Source organism: Filobasidium floriforme (assembly GCF_021052385.1).
Source record: "Filobasidium floriforme strain CBS 6241 chromosome Unknown HD553scaffold_4, whole genome shotgun sequence".
NCBI lineage: Eukaryota > Fungi > Basidiomycota > Tremellomycetes > Filobasidiales > Filobasidiaceae > Filobasidium > Filobasidium floriforme.
In genome coordinates, this window is record NW_025763625.1 from 560,158 (window position 1) to 576,419 (window position 16,262).

The following is a 16,262-nucleotide window of genomic DNA, read 5'->3' on the forward strand; positions in this document are numbered from 1 at the left end:
CCTTCCCTGATCATCAGAGTCGAGCTCGCGTATGACCGAGGGCAACCTGGGGAATGTGACGCGTGACCGTGGACTTTGGGCGAACCTGGATTGATCAGATCCACTCGGAAAGATGGTATACTTCAGGTCACATCTAAATGCTATATGCTAGATATGCTAGAGGCTGCATGCTAATTGCTACAACCCAGTCATCTTCAAGCCTCAACGTCCCTCCTTGGCTCGTCCTAACAAGACGGCTACCCCGCGTCTCAAAGCCTCCCTCTCTTCGGGAGTAGCGAAGCCGCACCCGGCCCACCTGATCTTGGCATGCTGGTCAACAAGGTAGATGTACCCTACGTGCTTGTTCGTGATCCCTAGAGGCTCTTTCAGCTACAGATGGATGAACGCGAGGGATGCGCAAGCGAGGACCGTAGTTGTCAGCCAAGCGAGTGATACTGGTAGCTCCCGACCCATGGGGTGCAACTCACTCCGCCCCATTCCCCACCAGCGATCATATACCCGGGCCAACGTTCGGGTTTCATCGTCCGCTTCAAGCTCGACATAAACAGTCGCAGGAGCAGCGATTTCAATGGATTCGGTTGGTGGTTGATCTAGTCATTGCAGACAGCGGTCCGATAATCAGCACATCGCACACATGCTTTGCGACCGAGAACACCGGCGAACCGTACCTCGAATACTCACCTGAACGTATTGAAACAGCTTCTCTCGTTCGCCCGAACCCGCACCTACTCTGATTCCCGCTTCTCCTGGTGCTGCTGCTGCTACTGCTGCTGTTTCACCTCTTGCAGCGCCCTTGGCGCTCTCCCAATCCTCCAGCACGTCGCCGACGAAACTCATAGCGTGTTCCTCCGATATCCTCGCCGATAGTACCACTACCACGCTAATCTTCCCCCGGAAAAGGTCGGTCGTATGCGTCGTCGAGGATGAGGTCAGGGTAGGCCCGGAAATATTAGGGAAGTAGCGGGCTTTCTATTACAATACAGATATCTAACATTGTCAGCTGCGAGTGATAAAGATGGCCTGCACTGGGGAAGAAAGGACAGAACTTGTAGGGCACTAACGTCTTCCCGGATCAATACTGGTGGTCCGATCCAAGTCTTCCCGCCATGCCCGCCTTCTCTTCGGATTTGATGGAAGTCATGGAAGTATCCCTGAGTAGCCTCCTTGACTCTGTATAACCACCATGACAAAATTGCAAGAATGATGAGGACGTATAAGTAATGATATCAACAGCGGATACTGGTTACCGGCGAAATTGATATAAGCGATCGCCTAACTGACAGGGCTCGACGTTTCTCCAGCCGTTTCCCCTGATCCATCAACTCTTCCTTCGTCTCTTGCCACGTCTTTTCGGCCGTCGTCGGAGGATCTCGCTGGCCCAGGGGACGAGGTAGGATAGGTAAAGGTTTAGGATCCGAGGGGGAGGAAGGAGATGTCATCTCAGAGAGCGGGTTCGGCGCTGCCGGCGCTGCTGTTGCCGGCAATGGTTGAGGTGTTGAGGGTGATGTCGACGAGGAAGAAGCAGCGTTTGGTGGATCTTTCGATAGCCAGGTATGACTGGTGCTGAACCGAGCTATTCGAGGTTGCGGTCGACCTGAACATGATATCGAGCCGGACTGTCCCGAGACGACTACTGCTCGAGCTTCATTCTGAGACAGAGACGGCGCTGCCGCCCGTAAGAGTGCTGTAGTGAGAGGTCTGATGGACATGGCGATACTGATATACTATAGAGTGGTCTGAAGGATTAGCAGAGTCTAGTGTACCTTAGCTACGATCTCACAAGCTACAAGACGATGCAGCCGTGTTACACAAGCTCTGAACATCTCGCTCCGTCATATTCTGACGGCTGACGGACATCGCTTGGAGAGAAATATGTTCACATGTCCGAGATCGACGGCCGGGGACTTGTTGACGATATCATCTGGGGTCCGGCGCTAGCATCAAGACGACGACAGCCACGCGGGATCTGATCTGGATAATCCCTCCGATCATCTTCCCTCTTCCGTCCGATTCGTCACTCTTGGGGTCAATCCAACAACTTTCCCGAGAGTCGACCATTGCCGCCGGCGAGAAGCTCGTGCTATGGTCAGTCCTGCAGGGCGATCGATGATGTCGACTAGAGCATCGTTGGTATATGCTTGGCAGCAAGAAATTTCGGGGTTGGCACGTAGTCGTTCCTCGATCGTATACCGTATAAAGACTCGCACCAAGTGAGCTCGGGACGGATCCTCAAGAATACGGAAAGCAGTCGCTGGTGTACTACATTACTGGCTTCATCCTGATCATGGAATCCATCAAGGTCATCGCCCTCACGCTCGCGACGCTGACAACAGCATCCTCCGCCCAAGCCTCTTTCGATGCCTCGATACCCCTACAAATCAGGCAAAACACAAACGAATCTGCTTGCCCGGTCGTTCCCGACCAAAATACCTTTGTAGACAGTCAGACCTTATCGCAGTGTGGAAATGCCTCCCTGTTTTCAACATGGAGGCCAAGAGCTAGATTTATCGCTCCAGAAGGTTGGATGAACGGTGAGCTTCCGAACCGGCTTGCGGAAGAGACTTTAGAAGCTGAAGGTCATCTCCCATGAGACAGATCCTATGGGAATGTTCTTGCGGTCGGACGGCCGTTTTCATGCAGGTACAGTTCGATCCGAATGTAAAGGCCACCGTACAATCTCGTGTGCTCATAAAGTATCTACTCAGGTTACCAATCTAGTGGGATGCATATCACAGGAGGCAACAGTGAGTCGCTGCAGGTCCGCCCTCAGACGCGGCCTAGCTACTTTACTGATCGAAAACTCGACATATAGTGTCACAGGGAGCCGTAAGCGCTACAGATGAACATCATTCGGCGGTTCCAGACAGTAACAAAATCAATGTTCTACTTGCAGGCCTATTCCGACGATTTTACTATTTGGACCGATTGTGAGTTTCTCCTGGCTTGTTGATCTCTCTCTTATTACGTCGATCAAATTCATACCAAACATCTACTGTAGTCGACGGATTTGAAGACTACCGTACACTCTGGCCCAGCGCGATCTATGATATCCGAGCGGTCTTTGATGGGTCAATCATCAACCCCGGCTTCAATGGCTACCCTACGATCTTTTACACTTCGGTAACGTTTGGCCCGCTTGGAGCTGTGGCGAACGAGACCGAGGGCGTAGAAACTCAGAGTATGGGTAAGTATACAACTTGAAGATTAAGTATGGCTGAGAGTGAAGATGACTGATAATCTTGTGCCCAGCATACACCGAGGACGATGGTGCAACTTGGCGAAAGCTGAATTATGGTCAAGGCGGGAACCCGATCATCTACGAATGGCCTGAGCAGAACCTCAGTGACTATCTCTCACTCCGGTTTTCGCAAGCTCGCATTGCTCCTCTGTTGACGACATGGTCTTGTTGCCCGCAGCCGGATTCCGGGACCCATATGCCTTCCGTAGCAAGTACCTTAGCAAGATGCTTTCCGATAACTCGACAAGCAATCAGACCGGACCGGTTGGTGAATGGTTCAGCACCTTGTCTGGCGGTCAAACCGGGGTTGGTCCCCATTTGTGGCTTTACAAGCAAAAGGAAAAGGATAATTTTGTGGAGTGGGACTTTGCCGGTCGATTCTTTGAGATCGGCGGACTCAGGCAGAGCTGGTCCGAATGGAGCGGGAACTTTGGGATCAACTTCGAGACCGCATTCGTCGCCCGTCTAAACGAGACCGGGTATGCCAATGACGACGGTTCCGATGATACTGCTGTCGAATTTATTGGAATGGGAACTGAGCGAGGTCGGGAAGATCATCAGCTTCATTGGCCTCTATGGGCCGCGGTCAACTATACGACCAACGATGTTGGAGGGTTTACCGCAAACGTATTGTTCGCTGGTGTGGCAGACTGGGGATCTTCATACGCGTTCGTTGCCGTTCCGTATGAGAAGGACGGTCAATCTAGGCACATCATGGCAGGATGGACATATGAAGACGACGAGGATCTCGTCGTGGCCAAGCCGATGGGATGGCAAGGAGCCTTCACCCTCTTCCGCGATCTCTCTGTCAAATACATCCGCAACGTCGACCCTTCCGCACCTGGACTCTACGAGAAAGGGTCTTGGGGTGTCAAGAACGAGACAGATGGAAGCGTCACTGTGTATACGCTAAGACAAAAGGTTGTTTCAGAAACCATCAACGCCTACCGTGCAGGTTCCAACATCAGCACCTTCCCCAACACGACACTAGGAAGCGAGGGATACACACCGTTCGAGACTCAACCGTCCGGCAGGTTCTATCGGTTGTAAGATCAGTGATTGCCTGCATCCAGTCCTACAGATATTGCGCTAAGTCACCCTCATCGCTCAGGTCGGCGGACTTCACCTTCGAGAACAATGCGACTCAAGCCTTCGGCATGCGTGTCCTCGCTTCTGAAGCAGAGTATACTGTCAGTACGGGAAGCTATGCTCGACCTATTCTGTAGCCGAACGTTTCGCCCTTTTTGCAGGATATCATGTACGATCCCGTCGCGGAAAAACTCACAGTCAACCGAAACAACAGTTCCATCCTTGAAAACTGTATGTTGCTTCGATACAAGAGCCAGTTTCGGTCCCGCATTGATCCGATAAAAATGTGCAGTCGGCACCGTGACCGAGGTCGGAAAGCTTAGGATCTGGCCTCTCGCCAACCAGACTACCAAGAAGTTGTCTCTTAGCGTCTATGTGGACAACTCCGTGGTCGAGATCTACGCCAACGATGAGTTCGCTTTGACTACCCGAGTGTGAGTCAACTTGCGCCAATCAGTGGCCGTCGCAGCTTCAGCTGAGTTAGGTATCGCTTCTACAGATATCCCTGGTATTCCAATTCGACTGGCGCCGGGTTCCTCTCGACTGGAGCCAACGAGAGCGCTGTCGTTGCCGGTAACGTCGAACTTTGGGATGGCCTAGGTAAGCGCGGTTATCGAGGCCAAGCAAGAGGTGAGGTATAGAATTGAATCGCTCTTTTGCCTCTTCCTATAGTCAATGCTTGGCCCGCAAGGCCTGACAACACTAGTAAAGGTCTGGTCTGGTAAGTCTAGAGTGGTTCGAGGAGCAAAGCTACGGCACATGGTTGTTAATAGCTGTGATTGTCTCCATCCAGGGATGGACCTATCGCTGACATTTGGGGCTTGTACCCTGGCTACTAAGCCATGCACCTACATGTTTACCACCGTTATCAAAGACCTGCATAGTATGCGTGATTACCGACGAGACATGATCGTCTTCGTGACCGATGGAGAAACCGTCGAGCTGGCTTCCAACCATCGATCGAATTGTTATATGGAACCTGGTACCCGTCCCGCTTGTGTGCCTGAAACGCTTCCCGCGTTTCCCCCCTTGCCGGAGCAGGAATGACGTCCCGTCTCGACCACTGATCGTTTCGATCAGTCCATCAATCACCTCGATACCATCTAAATAGCCAGACCCTTCCCTCAAGACTGCCTCGCTATTGTTGGTGCTTAAGTATCCGAATCTAGATTATTCACGACACTTAACGTATATTCTCCCTGGCTATTGGTGGATCTCATTCAGAGTCGACCTCCTTTAAACGACCCGTACGACATCGTCAACAATCCGACGAACAGATAGGAAAGGACTGTATATATCATGAACTTCTTCGCTTCCAAACTACGAAACAAGTCTCCAGCTGAGCTGGTGAGGCTGTTGAGGGATAACACCATTAAATTGGAGGCTGGGTATGCGGCGAATAACAACATGGAGGTTCGCAAGGTAAGGCTGCTTGTATCGTTAGGCCTGGGCCGTGAACTGATCATCGCCGTTTGGCTCTCGGCTTCCAGGCCAGCGAGGAGATCTCGAAGAGTCTTTCGGCTATGAAATCAATCTTGAACGGCGAAGCGGGAGGTGAGGCCGTCAAGAGAATCGAACGATACGCTCTCGCGAGGATCACATCCCTAACCGGTATATGGTGTTCTTCCTTATCAGATCAGGACTCACTTGGCGGGATCACTCAGCTCGCAAACGAAGTCTATTCTCAAGATGTACTCAAGCTTCTCATTCTGAACATGCCGAAGTTCGACTTTGAGGTGTGTTCTGACCTTTCTCCGAGATCAGTCGAGCCCTAGCTGATTCCCGTCGGTCTCCCTCTCAGGCGAAGAAGGATGCTTCCCAGATCTTCAACCTGTTGCTGCGAAGACAAATTGGGCACCGAAGTCCGACCGTAGACTACGTCGGGAGGAATAAGGAGCTTATATACTTGGTGCTGCGAGGGTGAGCCGGTCGCATGTTCTCATCGCTGCATGGCCTTCACTTACACCTCTCGGCAGGTATGAGAACGAGGATGTTGCCCTCAACACCGGCACGATCTTGAAGGAGCTTTTGCGATACGAGAACCTTGCTCGGATTCTCTTGTACTCTGACGAGTGGGTTTAGGGAGTCTGGCTATTTGTGGCGTGTTTACTAAAGTGGTGCGTTCTGCTATCAGGTTCTACCTCTTCTTGGACTATATCGAGAAGACGAGCTTTGGTACGAGCTGCGACGCGTTCGCGAACATGAAGGTATGTCCAAGCTTTGTTTTTGCCTGATATGTTACTAACGATAGGTTATTTCAGGAATGCTTGACAAGACATAAACCAATGGTCGCTCAATACCTTGACCAGCATTACGATCGAGTGAGCCCCGATATGTCCGGCTCAGGTTGTCGCATAGCCCTAATATCCGGCGAACGTAAACAGTTCTTCACGGCATACAAGGGGCTGATCTTGTCCCCAAACTACGTCACCAAGAGGCAATCCTTGAAGCTACTTGGCGAGATCTTGCTGGACCGGGCAAACTACGGGATCATGACCCGCTATATCGCTAGTACGGAGAACCTTCAGATCATCATGAACACGCTGAGGGATAAGAGCAGGAATATCCAGTTCGAAGCGTTCCATGTATTCAAGGTAAGCTGTGGCTAGACAAAGTCCGGCAGTTCTCGCCTCTGACTGATTAACGATCATGCTTCGCAGGTGTTTGTGGCGAACCCTAACAAGCCGCCGGCGATCGCAAACATCTTGCGAAAGAACAAAGATAAACTTCTAGCTTATCTCCGAGAATTCCACAAGGATCGGGAAGATGAGCTATTCAACGTAAGTAGCATACAGCAGACCTAGCTGGTATGCGATGCTGATCGTCGATTATCACTTCTACACCCAGGACGAGAAAGCATACTTGATCAATCAGAGTGAGTCTGCCGGTCTTCTCTCGGCTGAATGTACAAATTCTGACGAAAGAGATTCCTTCGTCCTACAGTTGAGGCTTTGTGATCACGCTCCATTGTTGAGCTACTTTTCCGGCAGCCATATATCCCCTTTCGGAGCTATTGCCATACCTGTTGCCTTTCCCAAGCACTCTCATAATGACACTTCACGACCCTTTCCAGGATCCGGCCACTTGTATATATCATTTTATTGTTATCTTGCACTTTCCGATAGCACATCCGTTCATCGCATCCTTGCTACGCAGACCCGGACACCGAAACGCGACCATGTCCGCGTTCAACCCCCAAGCTTCCCAGAGCGGTCAGGGTAGCAACTTGATTGCACTCTCGATTCTCGAGGTCTCTGCAAGACGGCCAGATAGTGAGTGTTGAATTCAGCGACACCCACTTTCTTCCACAGGAACAACTCCGCTACTTGTTCCCAGACCCGCTTACGGGAACGTAACATGGCCGACCGTACGCCATCCAGAGGTGTTCGAACGAGTCGACTACAAGGCAAACCGTATGACCGGCCAGACTCGGTCGGCAACAGCGCAGCCAGTAGTAGAAATGGTACTCCTGTTCCGCAGCACGTGAGTCAACCGTCTGGAAAATACCGCAGGTGTACTTGATCTCGAAGTTGACGCCGATATGCGTCACATTATCAGCGTGGATTCTTGAGCTCGGTCGCGGACATGCTCTTCTCGCCCTTCGGAACGAAATCGAATGGCCGCAAAAGGGACCATGGAGACGGACAAGATGTTGAACAAGCCGGATCACTAGGTCAAGATCGTATCCGATCCGGCCATCAAAGCGGTCGCGAGAAGCAGCAAGACGGGATGGATGTGGATGAAGATGACCTCAGCGTGAGTCAAGAACATGCTTCTTTGGCGGGTCGGTTACCAAGCTGATGTGCCTGTGCCTGAAGTCCGATGCAAAGGTATCGGATGGCCCAATTCAGCCTATCCGAGAAACTCTAGCTTCCTTCGCCCCGGTTGATCCCTTGCGATCCATCCACCTGATCAATGACTTCAACCAAGCGAAGAAAGCTCTGGACCAGCAGACGACAAGGGATGAGAGGAGGGCAATCGAAGAGCTGATTCGACGGGCGGATACGGACTCTCCTGTTAAGCCTCAGGCTCATGGACTCCGGGAAGCTGCTTCGTCGGCGACCCTGAGGAGCCCGAGCAGACTGGCACGAAGCCGAGTCCTCGCTAGGGATAGCGGCCTGAGTAAGAGTTCTTCTATGAACTTTTCCAGTCTGCAGCAGCAGGATGTGAGAAATCTTTGAGCGATGAACATTCGAGAATTCCTCAAACTAACAGCGCCCTTGAAATGCATCAGAGCAAACCCGCGACACCGTTGAGAAAAACTTGGAAAGCTGAAGATGACGAAGAACCATCTCCTCCTGGGCGATATGGCAGGAAGCCTTCTCGACCTGAGGGGCTTCCCGGATCATCAGTGCCGCCAGTACCAGCTCTTCCCGTATCGCCATATCCGTCCGGGCTGCCTGGATCCTCATTACGGACATCGACCTCGCGCTACTCTTTAGCCCGGCCAGCAGTTGCCAGCCGGTTTTCAGCGCAGAGGAGTAGCGGTCTATCGAAGTCGCAGTCGATGTTCAGCTTACCTAAAGCCTCGGGCAGCGCCCTGAGTTTCCCTGCTGCTGAAGGGGAAAGCAGTATCGACAACCTTGCCGTCGAGGCTGGCGGAAGGCAAAGAGTCAATGGCGAGTATACTTGCATGCGATCTTCCTTCTATGGTTCTCATACTGATCGCAATCTCGCTCATACATTTTACAGCTTTGGTAGGTGCCACGAAGCCAAGCGTCATTTCCGACGAAGGTACAGCAATCACGGCACAGAAGACGCCGAAGCAACCAATGCAAAAGACTGCTGCGGCGCAAGAATTGGAGGATCTGCTCAAGCAGGCTGACGAAGAGGAAGGACGAAAGGTACGTAATCACCGTTTCAGCGCTTTGCCGAAAGGTTCGGCTGATTTATGTTCTGCTCGCTGTGTGCTAGTCTGAACCTGTGGCACCGGTAATAAATCCGTACGAGCATTATCGTTTCAATGTCGGAGCGAGCTCGCCACGGAAGAGAAATACCGCGACCGAGAAGAGAACCGGTGGGCTGGCTGGAAGACGAGCTCTCCTAGCAGCGGCAGAAAAGAAGGAGAAAGAAAGAGCCAAAGACACCGAGATGACGGATCTTGACCTGATCAAGGAGAACATGGCTGACAAAAGCGGCAAGGTGGGACTTTTCGTACTCGTAAGAGTATAGCAGGATAGCTGATACCGGAAGCTGTTCGACTTTATAGAGACGAAGGGTCAAAGATAGTTCGAGCCCCGAGATCCAAGCGATCGAGCCAGTGAGATCCACGGCTGGCAATAAACAGGACACGACGGCAAATGACAAGCAAGCTCGAGATGTCCCTGGTGATGACGAGAATATGGGAGTACAGACGGCGCCGTCCAAGTCTGCATTCTCGTTCAGCATGCCGTCCAAGACCGCAGAGCAAACAAAGTCTACGGCCGCGCCTACTTCGTCTTTCACCTTTGCAAGACCGGCCCATGTTGCACCGACTGAGGGCAAAAACAACGCGCTCGACATCATTATGGCCAATGCCGGTTCCAGTCCTTCTTCATCCTCCAAGCTTACACCGGCCGTCTTTTCAACTTTGCCCTCACTGAAAACACCCCTTCCGACCTCGAAGGGGAACAAGCCGATCGGCGAGAACATCGATAAGCGATCCGTACACGACCGGGCGGCAAGTGTTGAGGCAGGTGTTCTGCCAGTCTTTGTCTTCAAATGCCTTGCGAACGTACCCAGCCTTGCGGCCGGGACTTCTTTTGCGGCTCAACAAAAGGCCAGAGCAGTCGATAGCTCTGAGCTACCCTCGTACAGCTTCGGAGGAGATGCCAAGCAGGCGCTGGGGACTCTGAAGCAGACGCCGGCTGCGGCGCCACCTGTCACAGCTACTCCCATTGCTACCGGCTTCACTGGCTGGGGGGCTAGCCCAGGAATATCGGTCGTCAAGGCTAACGATACCTGGACATGTAGCGAATGTTTCTTGCAATCCAAGGGCACCAGTACCGCTTGCGACATTTGCGAACATCCTCGACCTGGGCAAGCTCTTGCCTCCAAACCTGTCGCGACAGGAGGTTTCACTGGCTGGGGTGCCAACTTTAACCCCACGCCTACTGCTACTTCGGGAGGAGACTGGACCTGCGGCCTATGTGGCTGCAAGTCCAAGGCGACGAGCACTCAGTGTGACGTCTGCGAGACAAAGAGATCCTAATTTCTAGATCGATATGTATTCAGATACAGCTGAGGCAGATGATAGCACAGGTGGAACTCATGTAGTATACCGGAGATGAATGACATATACAACCATGTATTACGAAAGATTCAGTCTGATTTGGGTGCCAGCTCAATCCTCATCCCGGATAATGATCGCTGAGGTCTCGACGACTTTGACGCCACTCGGGTGCCCTGCCTGTATATCAGGCCGTTCCTCCTGATTCAAACTGCGGGGCTGAACTTCCTGTTCATCCTCCTCGTCCTCGTCGTCATCGCTGACTTCCTCTCCAGGCCGCTTGAACGTGATCCCTCCCGAAGCCAACTTTCTTCGTTTTCCGTCCGCATTCACGTCTCCTGATCCATTCGCGATTGTGCCACCAACACCCTGCCCTGCACCAGCCTTTCCACCTCCTTTGCGTTTCAGACGTTTTGCACGGTTCTTGGCGGTTTTAGCATCGGCGGCCTCGGCTCTCTGCTTCTGTCGGGTCTCAAAGGCGAGCGCTTCTTCATCCTGTGGGATCCCGAAGGGAGCGATTCAAGGTGGATCAGAAAACAGCGATAGGTTTGCGCGTGAGCTTAAAACTTCCAGACTTACAGCTTTGGCTTTCTCGTCCATCAACTTGAGTCGTTCGTATTCTCTCCGTCGGTTCTGCTTGTAGACGTGAAACTCTCCACTTCCCGCCTATCGTTGAGAATATAGAGACAAGGCGCGATCAGTAAACTGATGTGATCCCGAGCTGGAAGCAGACCTTTCACTCACACCTGCACTGGATCCCGAGACGTTCTTGATCATCTCCTTGGGCGGTCTAAGCTGTTTTTCTCTCGGTCCTTTCGGGAGATGCACTTCTTTCGTCGGGTCTCTCAACAGCCTTTCTACCTGATTTCCGTACGAGGATGAGTATTCGATGATGGCAGAGGTGTGGGACGATGTCAATACGTACTTGTAATCGTTGCCGCTCGAGCGGAGTGAGCATGTGTTTGTTGACGGGCTTGAACGTTTCGTCTTCGTCATTTTTGGATCCAGGCTTTCCGGACGCCGGTCGATATGAAGGGCCAGAGGTAGACATAACTGGGATCGTCCAAATCTATGCCTTATGGGATTAGAACAGCTGCGATGTTGAGACTTGAGACCTTGTGATGAGAAGGATACGGCGAGTTGCATACTGTATGCCAGACATGTTCGACCTCGTTACTGCTGCTGCTTGCCAGGACGAGACTGACTGAGGGCGGACATCAGGTCATTAGGTAAGTGGCACATATGTCAGGATGTCCGCGTGTCGCCTGAGAAATTACGTAAGCCAGCCCTTCCCTCGCTCACATTCCACAGCGACACATTCCGCTGGATGAGGGTGGTCGTCACACCTATCACCATGCATATCATGCTATCACCACGACTACCTTTACTGTACATTTGATTGATACCTTTCCGTGCATGGAAACAAGAAGACGATATATCAACAGACACTATCGTACCACAGCAAGTCGACGTGGCATCTTGAGCGGTCGCTGCTCTTACTGATCGCTTCTGCTGGTCGCAACGCTTCATCAGTCGATCAGCCGACGCGTTTCTTGCTCGCAAAAGGTTCAGGAGGTCCTTTCTATCTTCTTATAGGCAACTAGAAGAATTGGGCTAGCAGGTTCTACAAAACATGTCTGCTGAAGCAGAAACCAAGGTGGAAGGTCAATCGCCAGTGCCTCAGGCTTCGACAGAAGATGCTGCATCTCCTGCTTCTCCGATGCAGCAAGATGCCGCTTTAGCAAGTGACGACGCCCGTATTGAGAATCAAATGGAGGTCGAGCAGGAAAATAGCAAACAACCTGAATCCGAGCCACGGCAAGTAGGAGAGGATTCCGAAACGACGAGGTATCCTCCCGTACCCGCTCAAGTCTTGCAGAACGTCAAGGATCTCAAGGATGAGATTTTGAGCGGCCAGCATCCCACCGTTCAGGCGCCCGAGGGTGGTCCCGATGCGGACGAGGAGGAGAACGAAGAAAGAGTGGACGTCGTCTTGAAAAGCTTCGAAGCGAAAAGAGAGGAGGAGGATGGACAGGAAGGACAGGCTCAACGGGATGCCGCTGATAGTGACCAGGAAGCCAAAACGGGGAACAAGAGAGATGCCGAAAGCATGCTGATCACCGAAGAAGACGCCCCTGCCCCTCAAGATGTCGGTGTTGCGAAGGGTCAAGCTCAGGAAGCTCCTGAGCGTGATGCGAAACGCGCTCGTCACGAGCAAGATCAAGGTGCCCACAAGCGTGCAAGCAATCAGCGAGAAAAGACGGCTGCCGATGCGTCTTTCCGGAAACCATCCGTCAGCGACAGCCGAGCCTCTCGTGGTGACCTTCATGCTTCAGGCTCGGGTCTTTCTCGATCCGGCTCCAGGACTTATACTGAAAACTCGCAGACTCGGCCTTCCACCTACAATGACAGATATCTCGGGCCGGATGCACGGGGAGGCCGATCGTATGCTTCGGATAGGAATTCTGTTTCGAACCGCTCGGCTGCGACTAGTCACACCGACAGGTTGTCGACCGACTCTTCCCGACGCGATCATGAACGAGATCGGGTTCAAGAATCTCGAAGTCACAGAGACTCGGCTTATGAACGAGGAGGACCTCCTCCTTCCAATGGTCGAGACTATCGCCGACCGGACAGGGATGGGGACGATCGTCGAGTCTCCAGTGGCCCACCCGCACCGACGGACAGAGACGTCAAGCCCGCTTTGAGGGACAGAATCAGTGGTGCACCTCCCCTCCGTCGACCGTCTCCTCCCGTTTCGGCGGCTTCGAACGGCGCGACCAGGTACTCGAAGCCTCCTCAGCACAAGCCTGAACTTTATGGAGATAGACCTGCAGATGATCGTCGTACTGGTTACAAAGACCGAGCTCCTCCTGGGCAGCGAGAGAGGTACCCCTCATCTGGAGCGCCGGCCGGTAGTGTACCTGGATATGATCGTCGAGAAGTTGCCAGAACCAGCAGTATGCCCGAGAGGTGAGTTCCCGCGTCATCAAGCGACACGATCAGCAACCGACCACCTTGTTCTCTCCCATCCTGGCACAGGATGAGTGACCCTCGCAGTTTCCCTCCCAAAAACTCGACTAGTTACAGCGAGATCCGTGGCCTTCCTGACCCCCGACCACCGTATCCCGAACAGGCTAGAAAATCGCCCCCGCTTGATTCTAGATATACCAAACCTTCCAGTACCTACCGAGACAACGAGCCTCATCGCTCCAACCCGAATGTGACCTATTCTCGTCCTCCCGTGCCTAGAGATCCGCTCGGTCCGCCCCCTCCCAGAGGATCGAGCCCTCCTCCGAGAAGAGCATACGAAGCGCCGGCTGGAACTGCCCCTTCGGTATCATCGGGCAGGACTTATGGTTACGGTCCCAACTCTACCGTACCATCTCAATCTTACGCGGCTGGCAGACCTGAGTTCGATCGATACGCTGCTGGAGGTCCCCCTGGCGATGCCTATAGGGAACGAGAGAGGCCCGCCGAATACCGTGCTCCGCCTGCTGCCGCGCCTTCTCCTGACCGCTATTACCCCGCCAGTGTCGCACCGCCACCCGCTGTTGACCCGTATGCTCGCACAAGTTACGAGAGGCAGCCGCCTCAATACGACCGGTAAGCCTGGGGTCAACGCCGTTGTAATAACCTTTTCAAACCTCATCGCTCCACTTGTTTCGTTAGGTACGGCCGACCTATCCCCTTGGAACAAGGACTCCCTCCTACCTACGCTTCTCCTGCAAGATCCGCTGCACCTTACATCGCGCCTCCTGTGCCTGCTTCGTCGGTATTGGATGCTGAACTGTTGGATCTCAAAGCCCGCATGGCCGAATTGGAACGTCGTCGTGAAGCCGAAAAGATGGTGGCGGTAGCTGTTCCTCCGCCCAGAAGCTACCCGAATGGTTTTCCCGAGCTTTCGTATGGCGGTGGCCCTCGAGGCGGCATGACGAGCGATCGCGGTTACCCCCCTCGAGAACGTGTACGGGAACGTGAGCGTGAACCCGCCAGCTTGTACCCTCCTCGAAACGGACCTCTTCCCGGAACCGCGAGGGATTCGGCCTACGGTCCGCCCAGGAATGGTCCTAATGACTTGCCTCCTCCTCGAAACATGCCTATGCACCGAGGTCCTGCCCGTCGTTCGCCTCCCCCTCTTGGGCGAGACGATCGTTCCAGGCGCTGATGACAATAGGGCTCGAGGACCGCAGATAGTCTCCAAGACTCGTCTCGGCGGATAACGTTCTCTACGACTACGACGACTGGATTGAACGGATATGACCCGCAACGTCCGACAAGGCGCCTGAAAACAACAAAACAAAGACGAGATTTCTGGACTTGGTTCGTCATCAAAGGAGAACCTGGTCATTGTTCCTCTTTTGCTTTCTTTTGCTCTAGGCTGGAACACCGCGACACGGCTACATCTGAATCCGCTGCTCTCGACCAACGACATCACTAGCCCATATTGGCAAGGGTCCTTTGGTGGTAGTTGGCGCGTATATATATATATGTATAGCCTACCTGTCTTCCCAATGGCGTAATTTCCCTTTTTACCTTACGATTGTTCTTCAAGTTCGGACGTACGTCGGATCCGATACTCCATATGCTATTCATGCTATTCATCGCTGGGTCTTGCCCCGTCGACTCGTCGGTCATTCGGCCTTACAGAAAAAGGCGCTCGGATACTGATACAACCTGAACCGCTCTTTCATGCCCGTCTGCCTTCGAACGAAGGCCAGGTCTCCACCTGGACCATATCCACATCCACCTTCTTCTCCGCATCCTTCTCTCCATCTGAATTCACATCTCGCTCAGGGCTGACCGTTTCACCCCTCGAGATGGCTTCGAACCGTTCCTTCGCAGAAGCGAGCCGCTGAACGGTCTGGTGTTCTAGTTCGAGGTTGGCTTGTTCGAGTTGTTTCTAAAGAGTGTGGAACAAGGGGTGATTTCGAGTTTTGCTACGAGAGAGACTGAGAGGAGGTTTCAGGACGGCTTACTGCTTGGGCTTCTAATGTGGCGAGATCTACTGGCTTGACGACCGATTTCGAACTGGCCTCTGTAGAGACCAAGATGTCGATCCCAGTCAGCTCTGGAGGCCTTGAAACCTCTTTGTATCACGTAGAGGTGAGTTGAGAGGACTGACCGATACTAGCGACACTCCGCGGATCAAAGATCTCGTTCATATGCCCGTGTTTCGCTCGATATCTCGCGATGGCCATATCGATTGTGGTCATATTCCGCAAGTCCTCGAACGTAGGCTCAGCATCTACTGGAAGAGGAGGTCGCAGGGTGGGAAGCGCATCCGGCTGAGGAGCGAAGATATGAGGTGGTGGGGGTGGGGGCGGACGTGCTTGAGATTGCGCTTGAAGTTGTTGCTGCTGCTGTTGCGTCAGACGTTGTCTGGGGTCCTGCGATCGATCCGGATCAGTGATCAGAACGATCGTTTCGCTTGTAGATTTCTACGACTCCGCTCACCATCATGGGTTGTCCAGGTATGGGGTGACCTAGTGGCCGCTGCATCATCTGTGGGTGCTGCATCATGCTGGTCTGGCAGTTCGAGTTCGCTTCAATGCTCAATACGATAGAACGGGATCGCCAAAGGATCGGTAAGAGGTAGATAGGTTATGTCTGATGGTTGAGTCGGGAAGCTAGATGAGCTGATTGTTATCTATTATCTGACCATATTTTCTGTAGCTGTAGGTCATGAGATGCCCGTGGCCATAACCATATATCCTTGTAAGTTAC

At 52.8% G+C, this 16,262-nt stretch overlaps 7 protein-coding genes across 7 annotated transcripts; 4 read left to right on the forward strand and 3 right to left on the reverse strand.

Moving 5' to 3' along the window:
• Positions 1-100: 100 nt before the first annotated feature.
• HD553DRAFT_306361 (ATP10 protein-domain-containing protein) lies at positions 101-1,760 on the reverse strand. Its single transcript, XM_046179267.1, has 5 exons — positions 1,282-1,760; positions 1,062-1,170; positions 682-969; positions 468-590; positions 101-369 (listed from the first exon to the last, which is right to left on the reverse strand). The coding sequence occupies exons 1-5, from the start codon at positions 1,707-1,709 to the stop codon at positions 202-204; spliced, it is 1,116 nt and encodes a 371-aa protein (XP_046038828.1). The 5' UTR covers positions 1,710-1,760; the 3' UTR covers positions 101-201.
• Positions 1,761-2,284: 524 nt separating this feature from the next.
• Positions 2,285-5,460, forward strand: HD553DRAFT_366461 (beta-fructofuranosidase; the record flags this gene model as incomplete). Its single annotated transcript, XM_046184102.1, has 14 exons — positions 2,285-2,531; positions 2,596-2,640; positions 2,706-2,744; positions 2,813-2,826; positions 2,894-2,927; positions 2,999-3,184; positions 3,250-3,342; positions 3,417-4,284; positions 4,350-4,428; positions 4,489-4,558; positions 4,620-4,761; positions 4,827-4,927; positions 5,000-5,048; positions 5,121-5,460. 14 exons carry the CDS (start codon positions 2,285-2,287, stop codon positions 5,164-5,166), a joined length of 2,013 nt encoding a protein of 670 aa, XP_046038829.1. The 3' UTR covers positions 5,167-5,460.
• HD553DRAFT_176274 (putative transcriptional repressor) lies at positions 5,424-7,493 on the forward strand. The gene is made up of 11 exons (XM_046176925.1): positions 5,424-5,740; positions 5,818-5,881; positions 5,963-6,063; positions 6,129-6,247; positions 6,304-6,399; positions 6,462-6,534; positions 6,589-6,648; positions 6,712-6,921; positions 6,988-7,107; positions 7,175-7,202; positions 7,271-7,493. The coding sequence occupies exons 1-11, from the start codon at positions 5,627-5,629 to the stop codon at positions 7,282-7,284; spliced, it is 999 nt and encodes a 332-aa protein (XP_046038830.1). The 5' UTR covers positions 5,424-5,626; the 3' UTR covers positions 7,285-7,493.
• Positions 7,324-10,517, forward strand: HD553DRAFT_366521 (uncharacterized protein; the record flags this gene model as incomplete). Its single annotated transcript, XM_046184103.1, has 7 exons — positions 7,324-7,810; positions 7,886-8,083; positions 8,146-8,493; positions 8,562-8,898; positions 9,020-9,171; positions 9,242-9,469; positions 9,537-10,517. Exons 1-7 carry the CDS (start codon positions 7,685-7,687, stop codon positions 10,515-10,517), a joined length of 2,370 nt encoding a protein of 789 aa, XP_046038831.1. The 5' UTR covers positions 7,324-7,684.
• Positions 10,518-10,649: 132 nt separating this feature from the next.
• On the reverse strand, positions 10,650-11,586 carry HD553DRAFT_339778 (DUF1168-domain-containing protein; the record flags this gene model as incomplete). The annotated part of the gene is made up of 4 exons (XM_046182472.1): positions 10,650-11,030; positions 11,115-11,201; positions 11,280-11,396; positions 11,461-11,586. The coding sequence occupies 4 exons, from the start codon at positions 11,584-11,586 to the stop codon at positions 10,650-10,652; spliced, it is 711 nt and encodes a 236-aa protein (XP_046038832.1).
• A 387-nt stretch (positions 11,587-11,973) lies between these two features.
• On the forward strand, positions 11,974-15,126 carry HD553DRAFT_333984 (uncharacterized protein). Its single transcript, XM_046182124.1, has 3 exons — positions 11,974-13,508; positions 13,578-14,141; positions 14,208-15,126. The coding sequence occupies exons 1-3, from the start codon at positions 12,169-12,171 to the stop codon at positions 14,701-14,703; spliced, it is 2,400 nt and encodes a 799-aa protein (XP_046038833.1). The 5' UTR covers positions 11,974-12,168; the 3' UTR covers positions 14,704-15,126.
• On the reverse strand, positions 15,127-16,260 carry HD553DRAFT_306399 (uncharacterized protein). The gene is made up of 4 exons (XM_046179268.1): positions 15,993-16,260; positions 15,661-15,925; positions 15,515-15,573; positions 15,127-15,438 (listed from the first exon to the last, which is right to left on the reverse strand). Exons 1-4 carry the CDS (start codon positions 16,056-16,058, stop codon positions 15,226-15,228), a joined length of 603 nt encoding a protein of 200 aa, XP_046038834.1. The 5' UTR covers positions 16,059-16,260; the 3' UTR covers positions 15,127-15,225.
• Positions 16,261-16,262: the final 2 nt, after the last annotated feature.